At 47.0% G+C, this 24679-nt stretch overlaps 1 protein-coding gene across 5 annotated transcripts in view; it reads right to left on the reverse strand.

Moving 5' to 3' along the window:
• zfpm1 (zinc finger protein, FOG family member 1) overlaps positions 1-24679 on the reverse strand; it is a 132687-nt gene that overhangs the window by 16222 nt on the left and 91786 nt on the right. For 2 of the 5 annotated variants that reach the window (XM_015965152.3, XM_070550503.1), the window contains exon 4: positions 13313-13449. In XM_015965152.3, the coding sequence (XP_015820638.3) occupies positions 13313-13449 (137 nt within the window). The other 3 variants (XM_070550501.1, XM_070550502.1, XM_070550504.1) reach the window with 3 other exon arrangements.

A 24679-nucleotide genomic window follows, 5' to 3' on the forward strand; every position in this document is an offset into this window, starting at 1 on the left:
GGCCGCTCCGGTCATCACAGGATCGTCGGCTAGCAGTGCCTACACCACGCTCAGGACCATCCAGACTCTTCTCATGCATCATTCCACAAATGTGGAATGACCTTCCAAGCACTACCAGAACTGCGGCTTCCTTTTCAATTTTCAAGAAACTCCTGAAGACCCTGCTCTTCAGAGAGCATCTTCTTAACTAGCACCTTGCCTGCACCCGTCCCCCATCTCCACTGTCCACTCCTTGTTCCCTCCTCTCCATGATTGATGTCAATGTTGTTGTTGTTATTGTTGTTGTTAGCCTCAAGGGCAAAATGCCGATTATCACTTGTAAGTCGCTTTGGACAAAAGCGTCTGCTAAATACATAAACAAAACATATCAACAACGCGTAGCATACATGACTTTCTCTGCAAACATTTAATGAATTCTGAAGAACTACGTAAGTGATATTAACATTTCTCTCCAAGGATCTTTTTCTTTGGACTTTGGCTTCTTTTTCACCAACCTTCAGTTGAGTCTTTGTACCAGCATTGTTCCATATTCAAAGGAAAGTGAGCAAGTTCCAGAGCCGTGTCCAGGACTTTTAAAATGGGGTGGCCCATGTGGGGCACTTGTTCATGCATGGGTGGCACCAATGGTTATGCTTATTTATTTATTTACACAAATCGTTTATTTAGTTATTTGTTTTACTTTCTAGTGAGTTTTTGAGTTTCACATTGCACAATCACCATTTTTTCCTCTTCATCTTCTAGTTTTGTGATGGTTAGCAAGTCACTTCTTGTTGCATTACTGCCACCAACTGGAGTTGAGTGGGACTCTAAATACTATTTACGTAAATATGAAAAAATAATAAATAATATAAATACTACCGAAATGTTCTGTAGGCCTGGGCTAGTAAACAGGTGCATGCTACCACACTGTCTTGGAGTTTACAACCCAATCCTTTTGTCGACAATGTAAAGTCAATTTAAAATGGAACTTGGCAGGGTGGCACCTGGAGTGGCCAATCAGATTCTAAGGGTGGCATGTGCTACCCCATGCCACTCCCTGGACACGCCCCTGAGACAGACAGACAGACAGACAGACAGACAGACAGACAGACAGACAGACAGACACACACACACACACACACACACACACACACACACACACACGCGCACAGCCTTTGTCCTACTAAACCATGGCGATTGACCCAAACCACACAAACCAACCTGGAGGCATGAAACTGTCCAAACACATTTATTTAGTAAACTCAAATCTAAAGATCAGTCGCATAGTTGTCACTCAAACTGGTGAGGTGAAAACTGTCCTCTGCATGTGGCCCATCCCCGTTGGGAGCAGTGAGCTGCTCGATCCAACCCCTTAAAGCTGAGTGTCAAGCATTCCCGTGTTTTAGTATGACCCGACCGGGATCTCCCAGTCCCAGGGTGGACACTCTACCAGTAGGCCACTAAGCTGGTTTATCTAAGTGGAACTGAGCAAAGAAGGAATATCAGGCTCCTCCCCCTGACTCACCAACATGCAAGGTAGTGCTGCTAAGATTAGTAGTCACCATTACGTCGACCACCAATTGTCTGCCCTTGAAGCTCGTGTGCAGTGGTGGCAGTCGGAGGTGGCGCCACCAGAAAAGCCCAGAAAACTGGTGCCAACACGGTGGCAACAGAGATGGAATGCTTGGAAGAGAAGTGTGTTTTAAAATCTGCACGGTAGGCCCTGCGTTCCACGGTGGCACGGCGCCGATGCGCGAGCATCTTAACAGGAAGCACGCTGTAGTCAACGATGAAGAGCGACAGTCACCTCTGCTAGTTAGCTGCTAGCTCTAACAGCTGCTTCCTGGTCAACAGTCGTGGCCAGAGGGTTTAAATCTGTAAATGTGTTCAAATGTTCGTGTCTGTCACAGGACTGAAGAGGTGAGCGGGTCTACGGCTGGAGGAGGTCTCCGCCCCGACACCAGAACGCCCGGACCTACATCAGCCCACCCCGGAGGCGCTCCGTCTCTCCTCAGAGTGCTGCTTGAAGTCCCCCCCCCCCCCACCTGCCGGAGGAGAGTCTTTGAGCAGCAGTCTTAAGCCCATCGCCCGGACCCCGGTCCCCTCATGAATATTAACCAGCCCCAAGCCCCGGCTTTAATCTGCCTGATCCCCTGTGCTGCCGCCGCCACGATAGCGAATCTAATTATTTGGTCTGATATTAACCTGCCCCCACACACACACGCACACACACACACACACACTTCACTGTAGCTGCACGTCCGCACAAACACACACCGACTCAACTCCAGAGCCTCCTCTTTCGTTGAGCTCCCCCCCCCCCCAGCAGCCTGCGACGCCCTCTCCTTATCAGGCCTGGAAACAGCCCCCCCCCCCCCCCCCGATAAAACCTGAATGCAAATGATGCCGGCTGATTTTTATTTTCTCCTTCATTCAGAACTCACTTCATCCTCTCAGAGGAGACAAGCAGCTGATGAAGAAGACGATGATGATGGTGAGGATGACACCAACCTCTCCTGAGACCCCCCCCCCCCCCCCCCAACCCTGCTGATGAGCAGATTGCAGATTGAGACTTCTGGGAAACAGCTGCCAACGGCTGCAGTTTTACGGCTCCCACTGGGGAATAAGAGTGTTTCTCTATGCAAATGACTGACGGGACATCTAACACATCTACGTCTCTCATCCTCTCATGTGGACTTTACGCTCAGCGTGTGGGTCATTACATGTAAAACATGCAGGTAAATGATCCACCCCAGCCTGTCCGTCAGCAGGGGTCAACACAACACATTATTATTATTATTATTATTATTATTATTATTATTTTACAGGCAAACACAAAAACAACAGGGCGACTGTGGCACAGGAGTTAAGAGCTCGACCCTTAATCGGAAGGTTGCAGGTTTGAGCCCCGCTTAGTCTGTCACTGTTGTTGTGTCCTTGGGCAAGACACTTAACCCACGTTGCCTGTTGGTGGTGGTCGGCGGGACCGGTGGCGCCAGTGCTCGGCAGCCTCGCCTCTGTCAGTGCGCCCCAGGGCAGCTGTGGCTACATCATAGCTCATCCCCACCAGTGTGTGAATGTGTGTGTGAATGGGTGAATGACTGGTTGTGTTGTAAAGCGCCTTGGGGGGTTCCTGGACTCTAGAAGGCGCTGTATCAAATACAGGCCATTTACCTTTTTTTTTTAAAATGAAAAACAGGAATATCAAAGAAAAAGAGGCAGGAGTTCATGGAGCCAACCTCCAGCCGGAATATTCAATCAAAAATAATCCTAATAAATAACTGAAGTTGTGCAAAAACAGAAATGTAGACCGTTAGGAGCGGGGGACTGCGCTCTGGCCACGCTCCACTGGAACCTCCGCAGGTCTACCGGTGGCCTGATTCAGCCAATCACAGCGCTCTTATTGGTTTTGTGGGCGGGATGTTACTGCCACTGTGTGAAAAAAAAAAAATGACTGTGGCTCGTTTGAAGCAGCGTTGGCGTCAACTTTGGACTATTTTGACTTTTTGTTTGAGTCGAGTAGATAGAGGTACTAAAGTCCTTCATTTAGAAAAAGGATGTTTGTGTCTCGTTCTACAAAGTCAGTGGACTGCCTCGTCGCCTGACGTTCGTTGCGGTGAGTACGCCACGTTGTTGGCTGTCCAACAGCATGTGGAGACAGTCTGATAGACAACCACACATCACCATAGGTTCCAGCTGCAGCTCAGACAGGAAAAGCCGTTTTTCGCTCGTTTCGAGGCTTTTTGTTGAGCCTAAAGGTTTTCAGAATCCCTTTGAACAGGAAAGCAAAAAAGTTTTTATTCATTAAAACAAACATCTGAAACAGGAACGTCGGCAGCGTCAAACGTTTCCAGTTTTCTCACAGCTCCTCTCCTCCAACTCCTCTTGCATCAAACTCGTGCAGATTGGAATTTAATAATCCGCTCCGCTCCTTCCTGACCTTTCCAACCATCATTCATTCATTCATTCTTCCCACAAAATCTCTCATTCCATCATTCAGTTCATCTTCTTCCTCTCGTCTCCTCTTTCACCATCTCTTCTAGACCACCTCTTCTTTCTTAACCTTTGATTCGCTTCCCCCTCCCTCCCTCCCTCCTTCATCCCATCTCTCCCTCTCTTCTCTTCGTGTCTCTTATTCTATCTCTACAGGAAATGGTTTTCTTTCTCCATCCAGGGAGTTGGAGGGCTGGACTCACTGTCCTAAACAAAGAGGTCACTGTGTGAATCCTCCAAAAATACAAAGAAGAAAAGGACAGCTGATAAAAATCAGAACCCTGCTCTCATCCGCCTCTCTGATGCACACAGAGACACACTCTACCTCCGCTGCTCCCGCGCAGCGTTCCAGAAACATCACGCCGTATTTTTACTCAGGAGGCCGACCGGCTGGTGGCTGATGGTGATGCTGCAGCGAGGGCTCCTTCATGCACGTCTACACCGCAGACGAGAAGAAAAAGGAGCAGGAAAAAATAGAAGGAGCCAGGTTTGATGAGCTGCATGCAAATGACATGTAAAAATATAAAACTGAGCTACTTAAAGCGGGGGGCTGAGATAAGAGATTTGAAAATGAGGCACTCTTGGAAAGCGGGCTCCTGAACTGCTGCAGATGAAGCTCAGAGATACAGAGGATAGAGGTTTCCCCTCTCCTCTCTTACACCTCCTCCGTCCTCCTCCACCCTGCAGGATGATGACAGCCTGATGCAGATAGCAGCCAGTCATTTCACTGAGTGATGAACACCTCCTCTTCCTCTCCTCCACCGTTTCCTCTCATATTTCTTTTTGTCTCTCTGGTTTGGTTTTCGTTAATGAACCTCCTCCTCAGCATTTTATCTTTTTCTCTTTTTTCTATCGGGGAGACGAGCTCCACTGTCAGGTGTCGGAGGAACTGAGGGACAAGAAGTGAGCCGATCACACGGAGAGCCGATTCGTCTGCCTCTGATGGGAGCGGTCGTCCCCCAACGGCTCCAGATCTGACCCCAAACTGATGCTCTGATTCTGTCTCGTCACAAACAGGATTGTTCTTTAATGCTGACAAAAGTAATAAAAGAAAACGCAGCATGGTAAAGGAAGATGTCTAAAACGCAGCAGGTGTTTATGTCCTAATGGTTTCATCTGACTGTATCATAAACTATATGTAGATGTAACAGAGGTGTTCTGTTTATAGTTATAATTCACCAAAAGTCCACCCTCTGTCCTTGTATTCACTTCACCAAGCTGTTCAAATGTCTGGATATTTACTTTATGTATTTTTGTGTTCAACTTTGAAAAACGCTTTATTTTGGTAACTTCCGGTGACGCGACTGCTTCCTGTGTTTTCCCCGGCACTCTCCTCATACAGCGGGGGGCTATGCTGAGGAGACGTAAGGTTTACTAGTTGCTCCTGTTCTCGGTGAGCTAAAACAGTTTAAAAAGTGACTTTAACTTGTGTTGTTGAACTCAAAGACCTGATATGAACAGGTGTGTCAAAACCAGACCAGACGCTGTACTGGTTTTATTTTATTTTGCCCAGTCAAATAATCCTGCTATCTATCTATCTATCTATCTATCTATCTATCTATCTATCTATCTATCTATCTATCTATCTATCTATCTATCTATCTATCTATCTATCTATCTATCTATCTATCTATCTATCTATCTATCTGTCTGTCTGTCTGTCTGTCTGTCTGTCTGTCTGTCTGTCTGTCTATCTATTAGGGCTGCGACTCGATTAAAATTTTTAATCTAATTAATTAGAGGCTTTGTAATTAATTAATCTAAATTAATCACATTTTAGAGTGTTTCTGTTTTAACTTAAACTTCTGTTTTCAACTTTAAGACACGTTGTTTGTGATTGTTTACAGAGTAGTGAGGACACTGAGCGTTCTCCCAGCGGCAGCCAGGTGCCTCTCGTTTGTCTGACTACTTTCATAAACTACTGTTAGGGCAAAGAATTATTCTGTCTGGAGCTTTCAGCGCTGCACAGATGTTACGTAAATGTTAAAAGTATAGCTTACCGCAACTTTTGTAAAGTTTCCGATGCCACCGGGCAGCTGCAGCAGAGACGATCTCTGAAAAATGTCTACGACACGGACTCCGATGTTGTCTGGAAGTTTTTTTTTCCAAGTTAAGAAAAGAGGCAGACGGGTTCCCTAAATCCTGCATCAGTCCAAGCAAGGCAACTTCTTTCTGTTTTTATTCCGTTTTAGTAGCCATTAGCACTGTGCATTGTTGTGTGCGTCAGTGATATTCGGTCTACGAGGAAACCGTGCAATAACAAAGGTTCCGCCTTTCTCGAAATGCAAGCTGTGATTAAATGCGTACATTTTTTAACGCGTCATTTCTTTCTAATTAATTATTCATAATTAACACATTAAAGTCCCGGCCCTAACATATATATTACAATATACATATATATATGTATATATAAAAGCTGTAAATACATTGTCTATGCCACGCAGGTTGCAGACTATAGATGATTCTTTAAACATCTTCAGTTTAGAAAAACAGAGATTATTTTAGAGTCTCCATCAGGGCAGGTACAAAGACTCTTAAATTAGACATATTCTACTTCTTTTAAACAAGTTATATCAGTTTTCTGGTCTCACATAAAGCAGTTTCTGCATTTTTAATCTTGACAGTTTAAGAACCTTCCAGAAGGAGCCGTTTCAGGGCTCTTTAAGAAAACAGCTGTTGCCAGCCACGCCCATTTTCTAATAGGCTGCTACGAGGTAAGGGGCATGGATTTCAGGGAGGGGCTTGGAGTTGAGCCTCTGCTGCTCCAACATCAACCTGTGAAGGGGGTGGGGAGTTCTGTGCTAATGTTCCTTATTGTGACATCACAAAGGGGGAAATAACAGAAGAGAAATTAGATGTTTTTTTAGACATTTGGAGTGTTCATAGAAGCAGTAGAGACCGATATGGAGGCACAAACAGATACACATGGTAAGTTTTGTAAAATATGTCAGTTAAGAAACAATTTAAATCTGAAAAAATTATATAACCTTTAAGTTTTCATTAATTTTACATTTCCTGGTTAATCCCACAGAATCATTATAATTTTACAGGCAGCTGGTTAACCTGTTTCACAGGAAAAAAAGTTTCATGGAACGTGATATTTAAGTTGTAAAAATGGTTTTGTGTGAACTGAGATTTGAGTCATCTTAAAACGTCTAAAAAAATCAAGTGTGACTAGCCATTAGCTTATCGATCAGGTGTGTAAACCTTTGTTACGTTTGAACTGTTTGTTTTCTGGTTTCGTTTTTTTTACTCTTGGCACACTGTGATCAGCGGAGATGGCGCGGGCAGCAGAGGGCGATATCGTCCTCTGCTGCCTGCGAATAAAAGGAAGTGGCACCGCCAACGTCCGGTGGTTACCCTGACGAAGACGGCAGTGACGAAAGGTCTGTAACCATCTCTCAGAAACACATTTCAAAAGATCTGAACTCGCCCTTTAATGCAAACGAGGGAGATAATATTTCCCATTTATTGTAAAATCTGAATATTTTCAGAGCGATCCATCTCTCCAGATACTGTTTCATGTTCCTGACGTACCATGTTCTTCTGGGGGGCATCGCAGAAGGTGCTCCAACACTCACCGTAATCATCGATTTGTCATCTTCTAAAGGAGCATGGTTTTAATTAACATTCTAATTTGATGGGCGGAGGAAAGGGAGAAACCGAGAGGCAGAGAAACACTGTTGATGAGTCCAGATAAACTCTGAAGATCAGAATCAGGATGTAAACAAACCGACTCGGAGTCGATGAGAAAAGCACTCGAGAGGCAAAGAGGAGGAGAAGATGATCACCTTCACGCGTCCTTCTCAGGACGAGCGAGGGAAGGAGGAAGAGGAGGAGACAGGAGAGGAGAAGGGGAAGAGACGAACCAAAAAGTGTTTGAAAAGCCGTGGGTGGCACTACTTATCGCCCCAGTTCTCCTGGAGAGATTATTGGGGGATTAGTGCGAACGCTTGTTTCTAAAACATGATGAAAAGACGTTCGGTGCGTGATAACGCTTTGAACTCCCTACTCCGCTCCTTCTAGGATCGTGCCTTCAGGCCGCTTTTCCACGAAAGGCAGGATAAGGGTGGGGTGAGCTGCTGGAGGAGGAGGAACAATGGGCTGATGTTGTAAGTGGAGCTCCTTTTGTTGCACGGGCGTCCTCCTGGACTTAAGTCCTTCAGGAAGATGCAACAGATGCAACAAACTCCAGATCTTAACTCGAGCCGAAAACTTTACAACAACCCTGCTACTTTGGTCCAATCACGCACGGCTTCACTATCAGTTAATTAAAGCAGGATCCAATCAGAAGGAGAGGAGATATAATATCAGATGCGTTTGGAGCGATCCAATCCGAACAGCAGCTGCTGGATGTTGGGTTGCCATGGGAGGCTCGCTGACGAGGACCCGGTTGTTCACTGAACCACAAACGGAGAGGAGCCCGCTGATCAGCTGATCAGTAAACATCATTATACTCTGGTCTAAAGTCCAACAGCCATATCAGACAGAGCATATTTAAATAGATAAATGGTTTTAAGCGTCTTTCTCGAGAGATGCAAATGGCAGCATTTCCATTTGACACAGAACAGTTAGCGTGCCGCTAATCTAATGAAGGAGATCTGAGAGAGGGAGAGCGAGGACCGGATCTCATCGGCCCCACCTCGATTCCTCAGAACTCACCCCCATCCACAAACCAACATTAAACAACAGGTCGGCGCTCTGGAAAAGTCCGTTTGGACTCGTGGTGCTGGGTGATTCCTTAATGATCCATATAATCCTGGGACGCAACTACAGAATCCACGTGTAAGTGAGAGACACGAGTGGAACGGGGAGTAGAAGGTTGAGGAATTAAGGTACTTAGGGTCTATAGTAGGGATGCAACGATACCACTTTTTTTCAAACCGATACGATACCGATACTTGGATCTGAGTACTCGCCAATACCGATTACTAGGGATGAGCCGGATACTCGCTTCAGACGAGTATCCGGTACGGATAAAGCATTATTGACGAGTACGAGCATGAAACGAGTAAAACTCGTAAATATCTGTAATCGTGCTGAAGGAAAATCCTCATTGGGTAACTGACTGTCTTCACGCTCTGTGATTGGCCAGTCAAATAGAGCGCCCGCCCCTCCCAACAGACAAAACTCTGCACCGGGAGCTCAGTCCGCGTCCGGTCCATCCACGCACACACACAGACAGTAACGGATCTCTCTGTGCTTGCTTCACTGTTCACGTTTCTTCAGTACTCCCTAGGGTTTCTTCAGTTCGCCTCTTTTTAAAGTTACTTTAAAGATATTTAAAGTTAAAATTTTCGTAACGTACGTGGTGCATTTGACAAGACAGAGCTGAAAACGGCTCGTGCTGCGTCAGTCACTTCCTCCGCTCCGGTCGGGTTTTTTTCCTCTCTCTCTCTCCTCCCTCAGGATCCACTCCCTCTTTCCTATTCACTCATTCTCTCTCTCTTTACATTTTTTAATCACAATTGTCTTATTTTTTGCTCATTTTGAACATATTTTAATAATTTTCTAAATTATTTTTTTCTATTTTACGTGTTTTGTTTTTGTGAAGTGCCCCATGATTTTTATCTTTAGAGGCCTTTCTTCTCTCTCTCTCTTAATTCCTGCACTTAAATATTAATGTTTTGATTTGATTGAAAAACTTGTTCTGTAATAGTTCCTTTACTATCGTGATCAAAAACATTTAATCTCAACTCTGAGGCTGCTCTGTAAATAGTTTTCAAATAAACAATACACATAGCAACTTCTGATCAGACTTAAGATAACGTATTGGTTAAACCACACCCATTTCCGGGTTAGGCCACGCCCACTCCGAGTAAGGATACGGATACAGATCATTTAGATGGTTGAACAGATACAGATACAGATAGTGGTGTACTCGCTCATGCCTACCGATTACCAATACCGATACTTCCACCACAAACAAAATGCAATGATTTGGAATGCAGATTTTATTTTCTTCTCTGCTTTCAACAGGAAAAGACTGTGAGGTAGATGAAAAGTAAAATATATGAATAGAAATCATCACAAAACTAAAATATTAGGTGAACAGAAATGACAAGTTACAGTGAAGCCATTTTCAAGCAACTGCATTGGTATCGGTTCCTGGTATCAGTTAACTTTTACCAATACGATACTGGTATCGGCACCGATACCAGTATCGTATCGGTGCATCCCTAGTCCATAGTCCAAAGCTACAGAGAAAAAAGAGATGAACAAGCAGAGAAAAGTGTCAGGAGTGATAAAACGGTTTCAGCAACAATGAAAGGACGGGTGAGAGCAGCCATGTTGTCTGGTTTAGAGACAGTGTCCATGAGCAAAAGACAGGAGACAGATCTGGATGGATATCAGAGGGACAGCTCATGTTAGATGTCTGACTCATGCCAGCGAGGACAGACTGAGATGGTTTGGACATGTCCAGAGGAGAGACAGTGATGACATAAGCAGAAGGATGCTGAGGTTGGAGCCGCCAGCCCGGAGGTTGAGAGGGAGGCCAAGAAGGACATTGATGAGGACATGAAGTGAGCTTCAGCTCAAACTGTACGACTTCCTCGCAGGGCAGATCTCACGAGTCATGTGCTCACACTGCACGACCCAGTTCTCGGATGCGACCTGACTGCTCACACTGTACGTCTGGTAGCAACATGTCGGCCCTAAAAAATGCTAAAAATAGCCGTATTTACACAACACGTGAGACTTTTTTGTCTTGCCTGTTGTCCTTCGGGAGTGCTGCAGGAGGACACACAGGGATTTATGGGGGTTGGATGAGAAAAACGAAATAAAGAAATAAAAACGAACAACGTGTGTTATTAGGGAAATAGCGGGCAAGCGGTGTTGATGCAGGATTGCGCATGTGCCGTGAGCGGTTCTGGTACATTTTGGGTCGCAGCGCCGCTTCAACAGTGCGATACCCTCACGAGGGACGAGCAAAATATCAAACACGCCAGAAGTCCGTGCGAGCTCACGATTGCTGATCGGTAGCTGGTCACGTGGTGTTAATCGCCTCTCGTAACCCCCTGTACACTACACCACGCTCAGCCCAAAACTCACCCCGATCTCGTGGATTCTCGCACGAGTGGAAAATCGGCTCAAAAAAGTGAAAAAGTCGCACAGTGTACGCCCGGCAGACACCTGAAGGGACACGACCACATGGAAAGAAGAATAAGTCTTCTTCTGTGTAGCTGGTTTAAAAACTCACAGACATTTTGGGACATAATGGCCCGTGTGACCTGTCCCACTACAAACCAGTTCAGGACATTTTCATCATTGTGTCCTAACTGGTCACCAGTCAGAAGGTGGAGATCTTTTCTGTTTGCATTTCTTATTTTGAGATTTTAATGTTTGCTTTTGAATCCCAATTTTAGGAAAACGAATCCGCTTGAAGAGCGCTCCAGTTTTATATGATGCGTTAGAAACAGGAATCAGGCCTCGCTGCTGGCTGGAGTTTTGGAGATGAGCAGATCTCTCCTCTCAAACACACCAGGCAGGATGGCCCTGACCCCTGCTGACCCCTGAGGGAGAGGGAGGAGGGGGAGGGCTGGATGGAGGGATGGATGGAGGAGGGGGAGGATGTGGAGTGACAGTGGGGAGAAGCAGGAGGAATGTGAGATTACAGCCACTATCTGCTGCTGATACTGAAGGTCCGTCTCCTCACTCCTTCAGTCCACAGATACGAGAGGGGAGAGGGGTGAGGAGGGTGAGGAAGAGGAGAAGGAAAATGGGTTTTAAAAGTCTGGATGGGATGTTTTCCATATGAATACAAACCCCTTAAACTCACAGAAACAGACATCACAGTTTGGAGAAGAACAAAAGGTGATGGGTGACAGAACACACACACACACACACACACACACACACACACACACACACACACACGCCTATCTGTACACTCACAAGCTCACTGATAATAAACGAAATCTTAGAAATGAGAGCCTATCAAGCAGGAATCAATCACTGGGGTTTGTTGTCCAGGAGGATGGCGCCATGTGGAGATAAAAGACAGGCGGACGTCTGGGGAGGGCGGGGAGGAGCAGAGGGGAGGAGGGGGAGAGGATGGAGATGGAGGAGGACACTGTTTGTGTGTTCTCATCTCCGTCTTTACTTCATTTGGACTTGACTTTCTGGGTTCGGAACATGTTAGGATGTTCATCTGGAGTCCCAAAGAGCTGAGGAACGCCACTGGACACGTAACCTGAAACGTGCGTCAGTAGCAGAACGTCGCCGAGGAACGGGCGCGTGTGAACAACCCTGAACACGCGAAGGCTTGACTCGGTACCAGGAAGCCGCTCCCAGCACCAGAATCATATGATTAGATGGACTCGCACATGATGCGCAAACTCAGCCTCTGATAGGCTCCATCCGGTCACACACACACACACACGCACGCACGCACTCACGCACGCACACACACACACACACACACACACACACACACACACACACACACACACACACGCAGCTGTTTTTATTTCCAACAGCTCTCACACTGGTGTTTTTATTCCCTGGCTGCTCCTTATCGGACCACCAATGACCTCTGACCTCTCTGACAGATTCCCAGTCAGCTGGGGGTCTGCCTCCTGCACACTGATGTGTCTGATAAGATGCTGCACGCAGAACATAAACGAAAAATTAAAACCTTCTCAACAATTCAAGTAAAACCTGGAACCTGACTTTGAAATAACCTCAGCACCGAGGTCCAGAAACGCTCCGGTTCTGGTTCTAAACCGGTTTTTCCTTTTTACCTGAAGCAGACACCTGGTTGCATGTAAACACCTGATCTGGATCCTTATTGAAGATCTGGTTTTAGTGATCCTGAGTTCAGGAATGTTTGATTGTTATTGTTGTTTGGCATTTCTATATTCAGGAACCAGGAAAACCAAAGTGGATTATTGAGTTTCAGCTTAGCAGACTCGGGTCACCAGTCGACCTTTGGGGCATCTTTGGCGTCTAAAGCAACAAAAACGTTCCCCAGAGCTCACGAGGTTCAGAAATCATATCAAATACAAAGTTTTTGTTTTCTATCAAGGAAAATAACCTTAAGAAAGAGCATCGGAGGATAAGGGGGAAAGATTTGACGCGTTTCTTTTACGGTAAATATTGTGCCAAAGAAAAGCAGCAGATTTTATTTGTTGTACAATTTCTGTTCAAGTTTTTATCATCTTTTCCAGGATTCCAATAGTTTTCTGTTTTAAAGAATCTTGTAATTTTTAAAAGTGTTAATAAAGAAAAATGACGTAAAGTTAAGATTTAAGGTGTTTTCATTATTCTGAATCAACCAGAAACCGGTCCGATCACGTCGATAATCAGCATTCGGACCTTAGAACCAAGCAGTTCTTACCTCTGTATCCTCAGGTTCCTCTGTGCTGCGTTCTGATTGGATGGCTCCTGGAAAAGGGCCCCATACGGTGTCTGGTCTGAGGTTTCTGACAGCTACCATGCTGCTGTCGCCGCCTTCATCGCTGAGCTGAAGGTCATCTGTGAGGAGGATGGACATCAGAGGTGTGAATGAGTCGTCCTAACTCGCTAATGAAGTTAGGCTTAGTTAGACTCCTGGAGCTCCCACGGGACCTCGGGAACCCTCAGGAAAACAAACCACACGAGGAGAAAACATCTCCTCCATCGGTGAGTGAACTTGACCCGAACCCTAGAGACGGCTCAGACCAGACAGCAGGTTCTGTCGGCGGCTCAACAGCAGGGGGAGTCCTGACCGGCTCAAACTAGGAGGGGGGGGCTTATGTACTTCCTCAAAGTGAAAAGATAAGTGTAGACTGATGGCGGTGACGGCTGTGGTCTGAGCCTGCTGCAGCCCAGATAGAGTCAGATAGCTGGTGGGCACGGAGCACCGATCCATCCATGTGACGACTCCGAGACAGCTCAGAGGGCCGGAGTCTGGAGTTTAGGAAAGTCCCAGAAACATCTGGGGATAAATGGAGCAGCCTTGGATCAACAGAAGTCACTTCGATTCCATCAACAGCCCACAGGAAGGAGGGGGGCTTCTGGTTCTGACCTCCTCATCTGATCAAAACACCCCCGCCTCCTCCTCCTCCTCCTCCTACTCTCACCCGAGGTTCAGGAGTCTGTTCAGGGGGGGTCGGACTAAAGTGGCGGGCCAGATAAGAGTGTTTGTCTAACACTCTCCATGTCAAAACACTCATCTATCTTCTCTGTATCTATCCCCAGCAGAGAACAACGGACAGGCGCTGATAAAATGGCTTTCCCACAGCCGGTTGGGGGTGACGGGGTTATGGGTGGGGGGGGGGCGTTAATTTAATCAAACAAGTCCTGGAAGGCAGACGGAGACCGAACAGTTTTCTGTGAGAAACACAACAGGAAGTAGTTTGTTCCTTTTAACTCACAGGTGCCACAGTGATCACATTTTATAGAACTGACGGAATCAGGAAGGGTGTGTGTGTGTGTGTGTGTGTGTGTGTGTGTGTGTGTGTGTGTGTGTGTGTTTCTCAGAGCAGCTAACTCACATGGGATCCTGACACTGAAGCCAGGCAGACGCAACAGGAGCTCTTCTGACACGTTCTCTCGGGTCGAATTGGGCTGAATTTTTTATTGCGAGACTCGGAGCGGAGCTGGATGTCACAAACGGTTGTAAATATTCAACAGCTTAGCTGCCAGGTTCTGTTGAGTCCAGAGTCCAGGTTCTGCCCATTATCATCAGAACGGGCCTCCGTTTGGCCATGGTGACCCTCCTTATCTCTGCACTCCATCACTGTCCAGAACAACCCCCACCACGCGGGGCACTTATCGGGCCGAGCAGCACCGCTGACCCGCGTTCTGAAACTTCACGAGGATCTGACCTCAGTAGACCAACACTGAGGAACTCATAAACAAGAGGTGGTCCAGATCACAGATGACCCGGTTCTGTTGGGCAGCTTGAAGCCCAAATATTAATTTGGTGAAAGGTTTTTGTTTTCCAGCTGTTCCAGATGATCAGAACCTCTTTAACATCGGTTCGATTTCAAATTAAACTAAATAATGTTGATTCGTTTTCTAAAATAAATAATAAAAAATCATTTTAAGAACCATGAATTACATTTATATTGGAGGTCAGAACGTGATTAACGTCAGAGAAGGAATAGCATCGCTACCGACTGATGAAGCAGAAAAATCTGAAACTACATAAAAATCTAAATGAAAATAATAATTTCATCTTTTTACTTTAAGTTTAGAAGATAATTGTTAAACTCCAGCAGCTGAACCAAAATAACAACTACTGTCTGTGTGTGTGCGTGTGTGTGTGCGTGTGTGTGTGTGTGCACGTGAATGCTTGTGTGTGCGTGTGTGTGTGCGCGTGTGCACGTGAATGCTTGTGTGTGTGTGCACGTGAATGCTTGTGTGTGTGTGTGCACGTGTGTGTGTGCACGTGAATGCTTGTGTGTGTGTGTGTGTGCATGTGACTGTGTGTGTGTGCGTGTGTGTGTGCACGTGAATGCTTGTGTGTGTGTGCACGTGAATGCTTGTGTGTGTGTGCGTGTGTGTGTGCGTGTGCACGTGAATGCTTGTGTGTGTGTGCACGTGACTGTGTGTGTGTGTGTGTGTCTGTGTGTGTGCGCGCACGTGAATGTGTGTGTGTGCGTGCACGTGAATGTGTGCACGTGAATGCGTGTGTGTGTGTGTGTGTGTGTGCATGTGAATGCGTTTGTGTGTGTGTGTGTGTGTCTGTGTGTGCGTGTGTGCGTGCATGTGTGTGCATGTGAATGTGTGTGCACGTGAATGCATATGTGTGTGTGTGTGTGTGTGTGTGTGTGTGTGTGTGTGTGTGTGTGTGTGTGTGTGTGTGTGTGTGTGTGTGTGTGTGTGTGTGTGTGTGGAACCTCTGAATGACCCCGAGTCAGCCGATTTAAGCCGGTACGTTTTCTCCCTTCCCGAACCCGGGCTGCTGATACCGGGCTGATTGAAATGTCCTTCTTCTCAGGAGCCAGAAGGAGTTGTTAAAGCAGACATGAATTAATGATTGAATCAATTATCAGAGTCACATACCGCACAATTAATTCTGTGGCTTTGCCTCAGTCTTTTTTGCTCTTCCCATCTGTGCGAAGACAGAATGTCAAGAAACATTTTCTAATTAATTTAGGTGTGATAATCGGGGCGAGTTTCTGGAAGGTCTTCACTTTCAATTTGTGACAGACAGCAGTAGACGATGGAGAAGCCAGGGAGACACACACACACACACACACACACACACACACACACACACACACAACCCCAAACAAACGTCTGGCCCTCGAAAACAGGGCGGATGTAATCCGGGCCCGACTACCACAGAGCTAGCAAACATCAGACCCGATACAAACGGTGGACGGAAACTCAAACTTCACGCAGGTTTTTTCATAAGAAACCGTTTCAGTGTCACTAAAACCACAAAGACCTGGTCAGTGTGGGTTAAAGTGGGTCAGAACCAGGCGGTGATGCCATCTGGGTCTCTGGCTGTGTGACTGGGGACACTGAGCATCTCTGGAGGTCTCAGCTAATCACCTTCTGTCCGTCATGCTCACCCTGATGTTTAGATCTCATAAATTTGGACCCGTCTACCCACTAAACACACCTTTGGCACGTCCCTCAACACTTCCATCTCAGAGCGTGAGGTCGTGGCCGCATGCTCCAAGGTCCCGCTGCACAACTCACTCTCAGTCTGTGTCTGAACATCAGAGGCTCACTCTAACCCAATCACTGGATCTCACCACAGCCCGCCTGCTTCGCATGAACAGAACTTCAGAAGGGCCACGGAGGCTCACCAGTCCTCTGATCTGATGTTTCAGACTGAAAGCAGGAGAAACGTGGTCTTCTAAACCACATTCTGGGTGATCGCAGCCTTGGGAAGGAATGTTGGTAGTTTCTGCGTTTATCCAGGGGGAGAGGAGGAAGAGGAGGGCTCATCATCATCAGCAGCAGCAGCAGCAGCCTCGTCACTTGCTTCGTTTTCACCACCTCCGTCCTCTGAACAGAACAAAATGCTTTTACATTCCCCCCCCCCCCCCCCCCCCCCGGTTTATCTTTCTTCACATATTTGTGAATTTGCATGTTTGCTTCTTGCTCTTTTCTGCTGCTGTATGTATTTTGTAGATAAAAGTTCAGCAGTGCAGTTAAGAGAAATTAGTTGGGTAAACAGTGGTAAATGTCAATGATAAAGTTCTGTTGAAGCTCATCTGATTAGCGGAGCTACGCAGGTGTCTTATCTCGCCTGTGCAACAGAGGGTAAAATGGAAATGATTGCGTGGTCCTGAGCAGGAGATGCCTATCCCAGAAATGTCTATCTGCCGCTGAGCGGAGCCGGGCCCGCCGGACTCCGGGGACCCGGGGGTGCTGCGCGGAAGATCACGGAGAGGGGAAGATGAGAAAGAGAAAAGGAGGCAGCAGTCGGGTCGCGCTTGTTGTTAGACGGAGGCCTTTTTATCAGGCAGCGGTAGGAATGACAAGAACGGTCATTAATGAGAAACGCCAGGTAGGAGGCATGAAAGCAGGCTCCAGACCAAAAACAACTCATCTGAGGCGTCAAACGGAGACATTTCAGGGAAAATCAGAGGATTTCTCAAACCTGAGTTTGACGCTACGTGGACATATCAGCAAGACAAAAACACCTTTAAAGAAAAGAGCAGAAATCAGGTTTTCTCTGCAGGACGTGTCGGTGAATCCGTCCCCGCTCCGCCATGCAGACGTGTTTCAGACGGCAGCTCTCCTGGGGATCAGGAACAGGAGCAGGCGAGGGGGTGTTGGGATTCGTCATTCAGCAGAGGTTAAACCCCACCTATTAGCACGGGGTCGGAGCAGCACCAAGATAAAGATTTCCTGTTGTGTGATGTCAAAAAATCAATAGCTGCGCGGCGATGAGCTCATTTGATATCAACTATGGTCTTTTTAGAAGTCAATTAGGCTCAACGGAGAAGAAGACGAGCGCTGGGACACTTTCTGTTTGTCTGCAACCGTTAACCAATCAGAGGATGGGATTCCTCCCACACACCAGTAGCAGCCGGGAGATATATGGGCCATTCCCATCTGTACCGGGTCGGCCCGGACCGGGTAGCCCCAGTCGGCCCCAGCCTGGTCCGGTTGATTCCACACATCCTTGCCTTAAGCCCATGTGGGCTGATTCTACCCACCAATCAGGGGCTTGCTCTAATGGAAGGTGTGAATTTGCTGTCAGCAGTGGGTGTGTCGGCCCTGGTCGGCCTGAAGCAGACCCCCTCGAGAAGAGGGCTGAGAATGAGCCTTGGTTGGCCCGGAAAAATACCAGGCCACCCAGATATGTAAACAACCTACGCTACCCGGCCCGGGCCGACCCGGTACAGATGGGAATGGCCCATTACTGAAACTCACATTTGCTGGTTCTGCGGGTCCGAGCGGTGCCTTAAACTCAGCAGATTAAGGCCCTGTCCACTCGTAGCCGGGGATCTGCCAAAACGTAGATATTTTTCTACGTTTTGGCCTGTCATCCACACGAAAACGGAGTTTTTTCACACGAAAACGGATCTTTTTAAAAACTCCGGCCAAAGTGAAGATCTGCGTTTTCTCCGTTTTGGGTGTCTGCGTGTGGACAGACAAAACCAGAGTTTTAAGGCCCGCAACGTCACTTTCCGCGACAAAAAAATGCTGACATCACGTGTGCGACCTGTGTTTACACTAGCCGGCATCATGGAAGCCTTCAGAGCTGCGCTCTGTCACTACCCAATCCATCAATTGTCCAAGCGCTTTTTGCTTGTTTGTTTTTGCAAGCGGAATTACTGCTCCTTGCGGAAGACCACAGACGAAGGACGAGGTTAAGAACGGGGGAAGTACTGCCGCCTACAGGTCTGGCATGTCCTTAACAACGTATTTATCCGGGTACGTGTAGACAGAGCTTTTTTTTAAAACGCGGTGGTGTGGATGCAAGTTTTTGAAGGGGCGGATATTCGTTTTTAAAAAAACCCGGCTACGTGTGGACTAGGCCTAACTCTAATCTCAGACAAGGAAGCCTTTTTCCTCGCCAATCATCCGACGTTACCTGGCGAGTCTGGAACGCAGATCCTTTTCTTCCCTACAAATTCCCAAATATACAAATATTTTCACAAACTTTACAATCATAAAAGTTTTCCCAAGCTACCATGCATTTTAGCTCTCCTACTCAAACTCTGATGACCCTAATCTGCTGCCGTAGAAGAGGTTAAATGTGGACCCCATCACCTACGAAGTTTTCCATGAATCAGCTGAAGGTTCAGATCGGAAAACTAAATTCTTCCTAAACTGCTGGAGTTTTGTGTGAATTTATGACTAAAATGACAGATGTGCTGAGATAAGAGTCCACCTGCAGGTTTAATTAATTTTCTGTCCAAACTGAGATTATGAACAATTCTCATAGTGTTGTTCTCGGAGTTTCATGAACATTTAGTCTTTATAAATCAGAGCAGCTTCACGTTAATTTGAATAAAGTTGGGTTCTGTTCCTGTTCCGGTTTATAACCAGAACATTAGACGGTGAAGAGCCGGTGATCCGTTCGTCAGGTCTAAACTTTACAAGTCTTTTTATTCGATGTTTAATGATGCTACAAACCAGCGTTTAGCTTCCTGGCTTCATCCCTGGAGACTGTGCAGCTCCCGCTTCCTCCGTCTGCAGCCGTCAGGATAAAAACAACAAACAGCTGGAGGCCTGCATCTGGAAATCCGGAGAACTTTGATTTGGCTGATTTCTTCTGACATTAATTAAACTGTCAGGTCGACACAAAAAGCAGCACTGATGCATGAATCCTGTAACAACCTCCTCCTGGTCTCCTCCACCTTCTGCCCCCCCCCCCCCCACACACACACACACACACACACACACACTCCCACCCACCCCACTTATCGGCTAATTGCGTTAGTCATTTCATTAATGACGGGCTGATTGTTTTATTGTGTCGGCTCGTCAAAGATGCCTGGACGCCCCAGTGGCTGCCGAAGCGTCCATATTGATAAGACCCTGTGTGTATGTGTGTGTGTGTGTGTGTGTGTGTGTGTGTGTGTGTGTGTGTGTGTGTGTGTGTGTGTGTGTGTGTGTGTGTGTGTGTGTGATGCTGCTTGATATTGATAACAAATCCATCCAGCTTCAAATATTTGAAATAAATTGTGCAACAAACATAGGCTGTTTGAACAGCTGCTTGGTGGTGTGTGTGTGTGTGTGTGTGTGTGTGTGTGTGTGTGTGTGTGTGTGTGTGTGTGTGGTGGGGGGACAGCAGGATGGATGAAAGTGGGGGGTTATTCCGAGGGTCTCCTGTTAGCAGGGGGGTAATTAACAGGGATTAGGATTGTTGGAGGCCTCTGTGACCTCGGTGGATGCTTCTAACCTGTTGGGATTAGCCAGCAGCTCTCATTAGTGGAGGTCTGGTGATAATCCGCCAGCATGACATCACACTGGACTCCTTTATTCTGGTCTATTCGTCACTAAACAGTACACAAACTGTTTATGTCACTAATGATGCTGTTTAACGGGTCGATTACCTTTCATAAAACAGCTGTTTAAGGTGGATTCTTAAATAAATAAACACAAATCCTTATTAAATAATAAGGTTTGTTCAAATGAAACAAACACATTTAAAAACGGAGGAGGGAAAAGTACAAAAACAAGACAGTTTTCTAACTAAATTAAAGCTAGCTGTGTGTCTGCTGCTGCCTCTCGGCCAGATCGTCATTGTAAATGAGAATGAGTTTTTAATCAACTCATCTGGTTAAATAAATAAAATAAATTTAACACCAACTAATGATAAAATTATGGGTCTTGGTATCAACCATCAGCAATTTCATTTTTAAACTAATTCCAGGTTTTCCCCGTTTGTAACATTCCAGTTGCATCCCAACACCAGCGGATGAAGAGTCTCGGGTCTTTTTCCTATTGTTTTACCTCAAAAGTGTCCAAAAGAACAGGATTGTCCTCGTGACATTTTTGTTTTGAACTCCTAGTTTGGATCAGAACCGCAGCAGGCAGGTCCAGAACCCAGCCCGTCCTTGATATGTGAACAGGAAGTTCTTGGACATCCATGGAGAAGACGTGGTCCTGAAGACAGCAGATGATGGTTCTGTGCTGTAGAACCTGGTCCAGCTGGTGTTATTTATGGTTCTTCTCACATTTGGTATCAAACTGGATCCTGGGGTCTTGAACGGGTTTGTGTTACAAGTTCTCACAAATGATTGATTGGTGAAGAGAGGAAGATGGTGAGAGAGACAGAAAGAGAGAGACTGGGATAGGGATAGAGAGAGAGTGAGTGAGTGAGAGATTGAGAGAGAGAGGGAAAGAGAGAGAGGACAGAGAGAGGGGGGAGAGAGAGTGAGAAATTGAGAGTGACAGAGGGAGAGAGAGAGTGAGGAGAGAGAGAGAGAAAGTGAGTGAGTGAGAGATTGAGAGAGAGAGGGAAAGAGAGAGAGGACAGAGAGAGGGGGGAGAGAGAGTGAGAAATTGAGAGTGAGAGAGGGAGAGAGAGAGTGAGAAATTGAGAGTGAGAGAGAGAGTGAGGAGAGAGAGAGAGTGAGGGTGAGAGAGAGAGTGAGGGTGAGAGAGAGAGAGTGAGGGAGAGAGAGAGAGAGTGAGGGAGAGAGAGAGAGAGTGAATGAGAGAGAGAGAGTGAGGGTGAGAGAGAGAGTGAGGGTGAGAGAGAGAGAGTGAGGGAGAGAGAGAGAGAGAGTGAGGGAGAGAGAGAGAGAGAGTGAGGGTGAGAGAGAGAGAGTGAGGGTGAGAGATTGAGAGAGAGAGGGAAAGAGAGAGAGGACAGAGAGAGGGGGGGAGAGAGAGAGTGAGAAATTGAGAGTGAGAGAGGGAGAGAGAGAGTGAGTGAGTGAGAGATTGAGAGAGAGAGGGAAAGAGAGAGAGGACAGAGAGAGGGGGGAGAGAGAGTGAGAAATTGAGAGTGACAGAGGGAGAGAGAGAGTGAGGAGAGAGAGAGAGAAAGTGAGTGAGTGAGAGATTGAGAGAGAGAGGGAAAGAGAGAGAGGACAGAGAGAGGGGGGAGAGAGAGTGAGAAATTGAGAGTGAGAGAGGGAGAGAGAGAGTGAGAAATTGAGAGTGAGAGAGAGAGTGAGGAGAGAGAGAGAGTGAGGGTGAGAGAGAGAGTGAGGGTGAGAGAGAGAGAGTGAGGGAGAGAGAGAGAGAGTGAGGGAGAGAGAGAGAGAGTGAATGAGAGAGAGAGAGTGAGGGTGAGAGAGAGAGTGAGGGTGAGAGAGAGAGAGTGAGGGAGAGAGAGAGAGAGAGTGAGGGAGAGAGAGAGAGAGAGTGAGGGTGAGAGAGAGAGAGTGAGGGTGAGAGATTGAGAGAGAGAGGGAAAGAGAGAGAGGACAGAGAGAGGGGGGGAGAGAGAGAGTGAGAAATTGAGAGTGAGAGAGGGAGAGAGAGAGTGAGAAATTGAGAGTGAGAGAGAGAGAGAGAGAGAATGAGAGAGAGAGAGAGAGAGAGAGTGTGTGAGGGTGAGAGAGAGAGAGTGAGGGAGAGAGAGAGAGAGAGAGTGAGGGAGAGAGAGAGAGTGAGGGTGAGAGTGAGGGTGAGAGAGAGAGAGTGAGGGTGAGAGATTGAGAGAGAGAGGGAAAGAGAGAGAGGACAGAGAGGGGGGGAGGGAGAGAGTGAGGAGAGAGAGAGTGAATGAGAGAGAGAGAGTGAGGGTGAGAGAGAGAGTAAGGGTGAGAGAGAGAGAGTGAGAGAGAGAGAGAGAGTGAGGGAGAGAGAGAGAGTGAGGGTGAGAGAGAGAGAGAGAGAGAGAGTGAGGGTGAGAGAGAGAGGGAGAGAGGGAGAGAGAGAGAGTGAGGGTGAGAGAGAGAGGGAGAGAGGGAGAGAGAGAGAGTGAGGAGAGAGAGAGAGAGGGAGAGAGGGAGAGAGAGAGAGTGAGGAGAGAGAGAGTGAATGAGAGAGAGAGAGTGAGGGAGAGTGAATGAGAAAGAGAGAGAGGGAGGGAGACTTTTTGACTTTTAAATTATTTATTTTTCTTTACAAATCAACAATCAGCATTAATGACTGTAGCTTGTTTTCCACTAATAAAACCAGGAAAACTGATAAACCAGTTTAGAAGTTTATCTTTAGGGAGCCCTGTCCATCCAGCATACAGAGCACCTGCCCGATCCCCCACACCGCTCTAAAGGAGTCCAAGTTCCCAGTAGGGAACCAGTAGGAGAGGGAGAGCGAGAGGGTGAGAGAGTGAGGGAGAGAGTGAATGAGAAAGAGAGACAGGGAGAGGGATAGACAGAGAGTGAGTGAGACAGGGAAAGAGAAAGAGAGTGAGGGACAGAGAGAGAGAGTGAATGAGAGAGAGAGAGAGAGAGAGAGAGAGAGAGAGAGAGAGAGAGAGAGAGAGAGAGAGAGAGAGAGAGAGAGAGAGAGAGAGAGAGAGAGAGAGAGAGAGAGAGAGAGAGACATAAAGAGATACAGAGATTATTTTAATCATTAAGCCCGTGTGGAAGGTCTGAGCTGCAGGTTGCAGACTGCTGGTCTGGATCCTGTCTGACTCTTTCAGTCACACAGGCCCCCGGTTTAGATCTTTAAAAGACCAGAACACTTGTTACCTACTGGTGACCTGAGGATGTGAGTCTGAGTCGTGTCCTGCAAAGACACCGCAGCAAATAACTTGTATTAGTTAAAACTGAAAACCACCACAGCATCACTTCCATAAACGGCCTTCAGCCTGGCCGAGCAGGAAGCTGGAACCGCCTCCTCGGCTTCATTAAACCCACAAGCTGACCTGAAATGAACTTTTGGGGATTTTGGTCAAAAACAAGCAGCTTTTTCAGATGACATCATCACGATCTTGTCACAAAGGAAGCAGACGAGTGGGTAAACGTGTGAATCATCAGATTATTGATATTCATCTTGCAAAAGTGGTTCTTTGTAACCATAACTACCATATCAGTGAGATATAGTTGGAGGTGTAAGCACACACTTTTGCACGTCCAGCCTTCCAGCTGATGCAAATAAAGCAGGAGACCGGAGATTTGTGGCCGTTGATGTAAACGTGCTTCTAGCCTGAAGCTGTGGTTCCTGGAAGGATGGAGCAGAGATGGACCTCCTTCTCCAGGCCAAAAGCCAAAGTTCCTGATTTCCTGGTCAGTCTGGATTCCTGTCTTCACACATGATCATGAGATCTGGATCATGACTGAAGAACGAGATCTTGTGACCAGATTCAACAATTGGGAAAGGAGCTCCATCATCTTGGAGGAACCTGGGATGAAGCTGCTGCTCCTCCTCAACTAAAGGAGTCGGCTGAGGTAGTTTGGGCCTCCTGAGAGGAGAACCGAAATCCATGCAGGGGTGAACGGTTCCATCCCAGGTCTCGGTGGACCTCTGGGGCAGCCCGCTGGTCCTCAGGGATGAGTCGGATGTAGACACATTATTTCCCCAAAGGGATCAACACAGCACTCGTACATCCGCTCTGACCTGGGAACGCCGTGAGACCAGCAGCAGGAAGGTCTGACAGAATCCCTGAAGTCATTCATGAGGTCCTTCCAGAACCGGGAACTCCTCCTCTTGTTCCCAAATCTTTCACCTCTAATTTTACTATCTGCAGCGCTCCTCTCAGCCCTCATCTCCTGCTCTCATTGATCCCTCACCTCCTCTTCCACTCTCATTAGTTATCCTCAAAAACTGTTTCCATAAACACTCCTCCTCCTCCTGATCGGATCTTCATCTCACCAGTCCCCTTATTCCCTCTTTCCCTCTGAAACCTTTCATCCCTCCACCCCGAGTCCAGACGCGATTATTCCAAAGACAGAAGAAC

The sequence above is a fragment of the Nothobranchius furzeri genome, chromosome 4 (genome assembly GCF_043380555.1).
Source record: "Nothobranchius furzeri strain GRZ-AD chromosome 4, NfurGRZ-RIMD1, whole genome shotgun sequence".
In the NCBI taxonomy this organism is placed as follows: domain Eukaryota; kingdom Metazoa; phylum Chordata; class Actinopteri; order Cyprinodontiformes; family Nothobranchiidae; genus Nothobranchius; species Nothobranchius furzeri.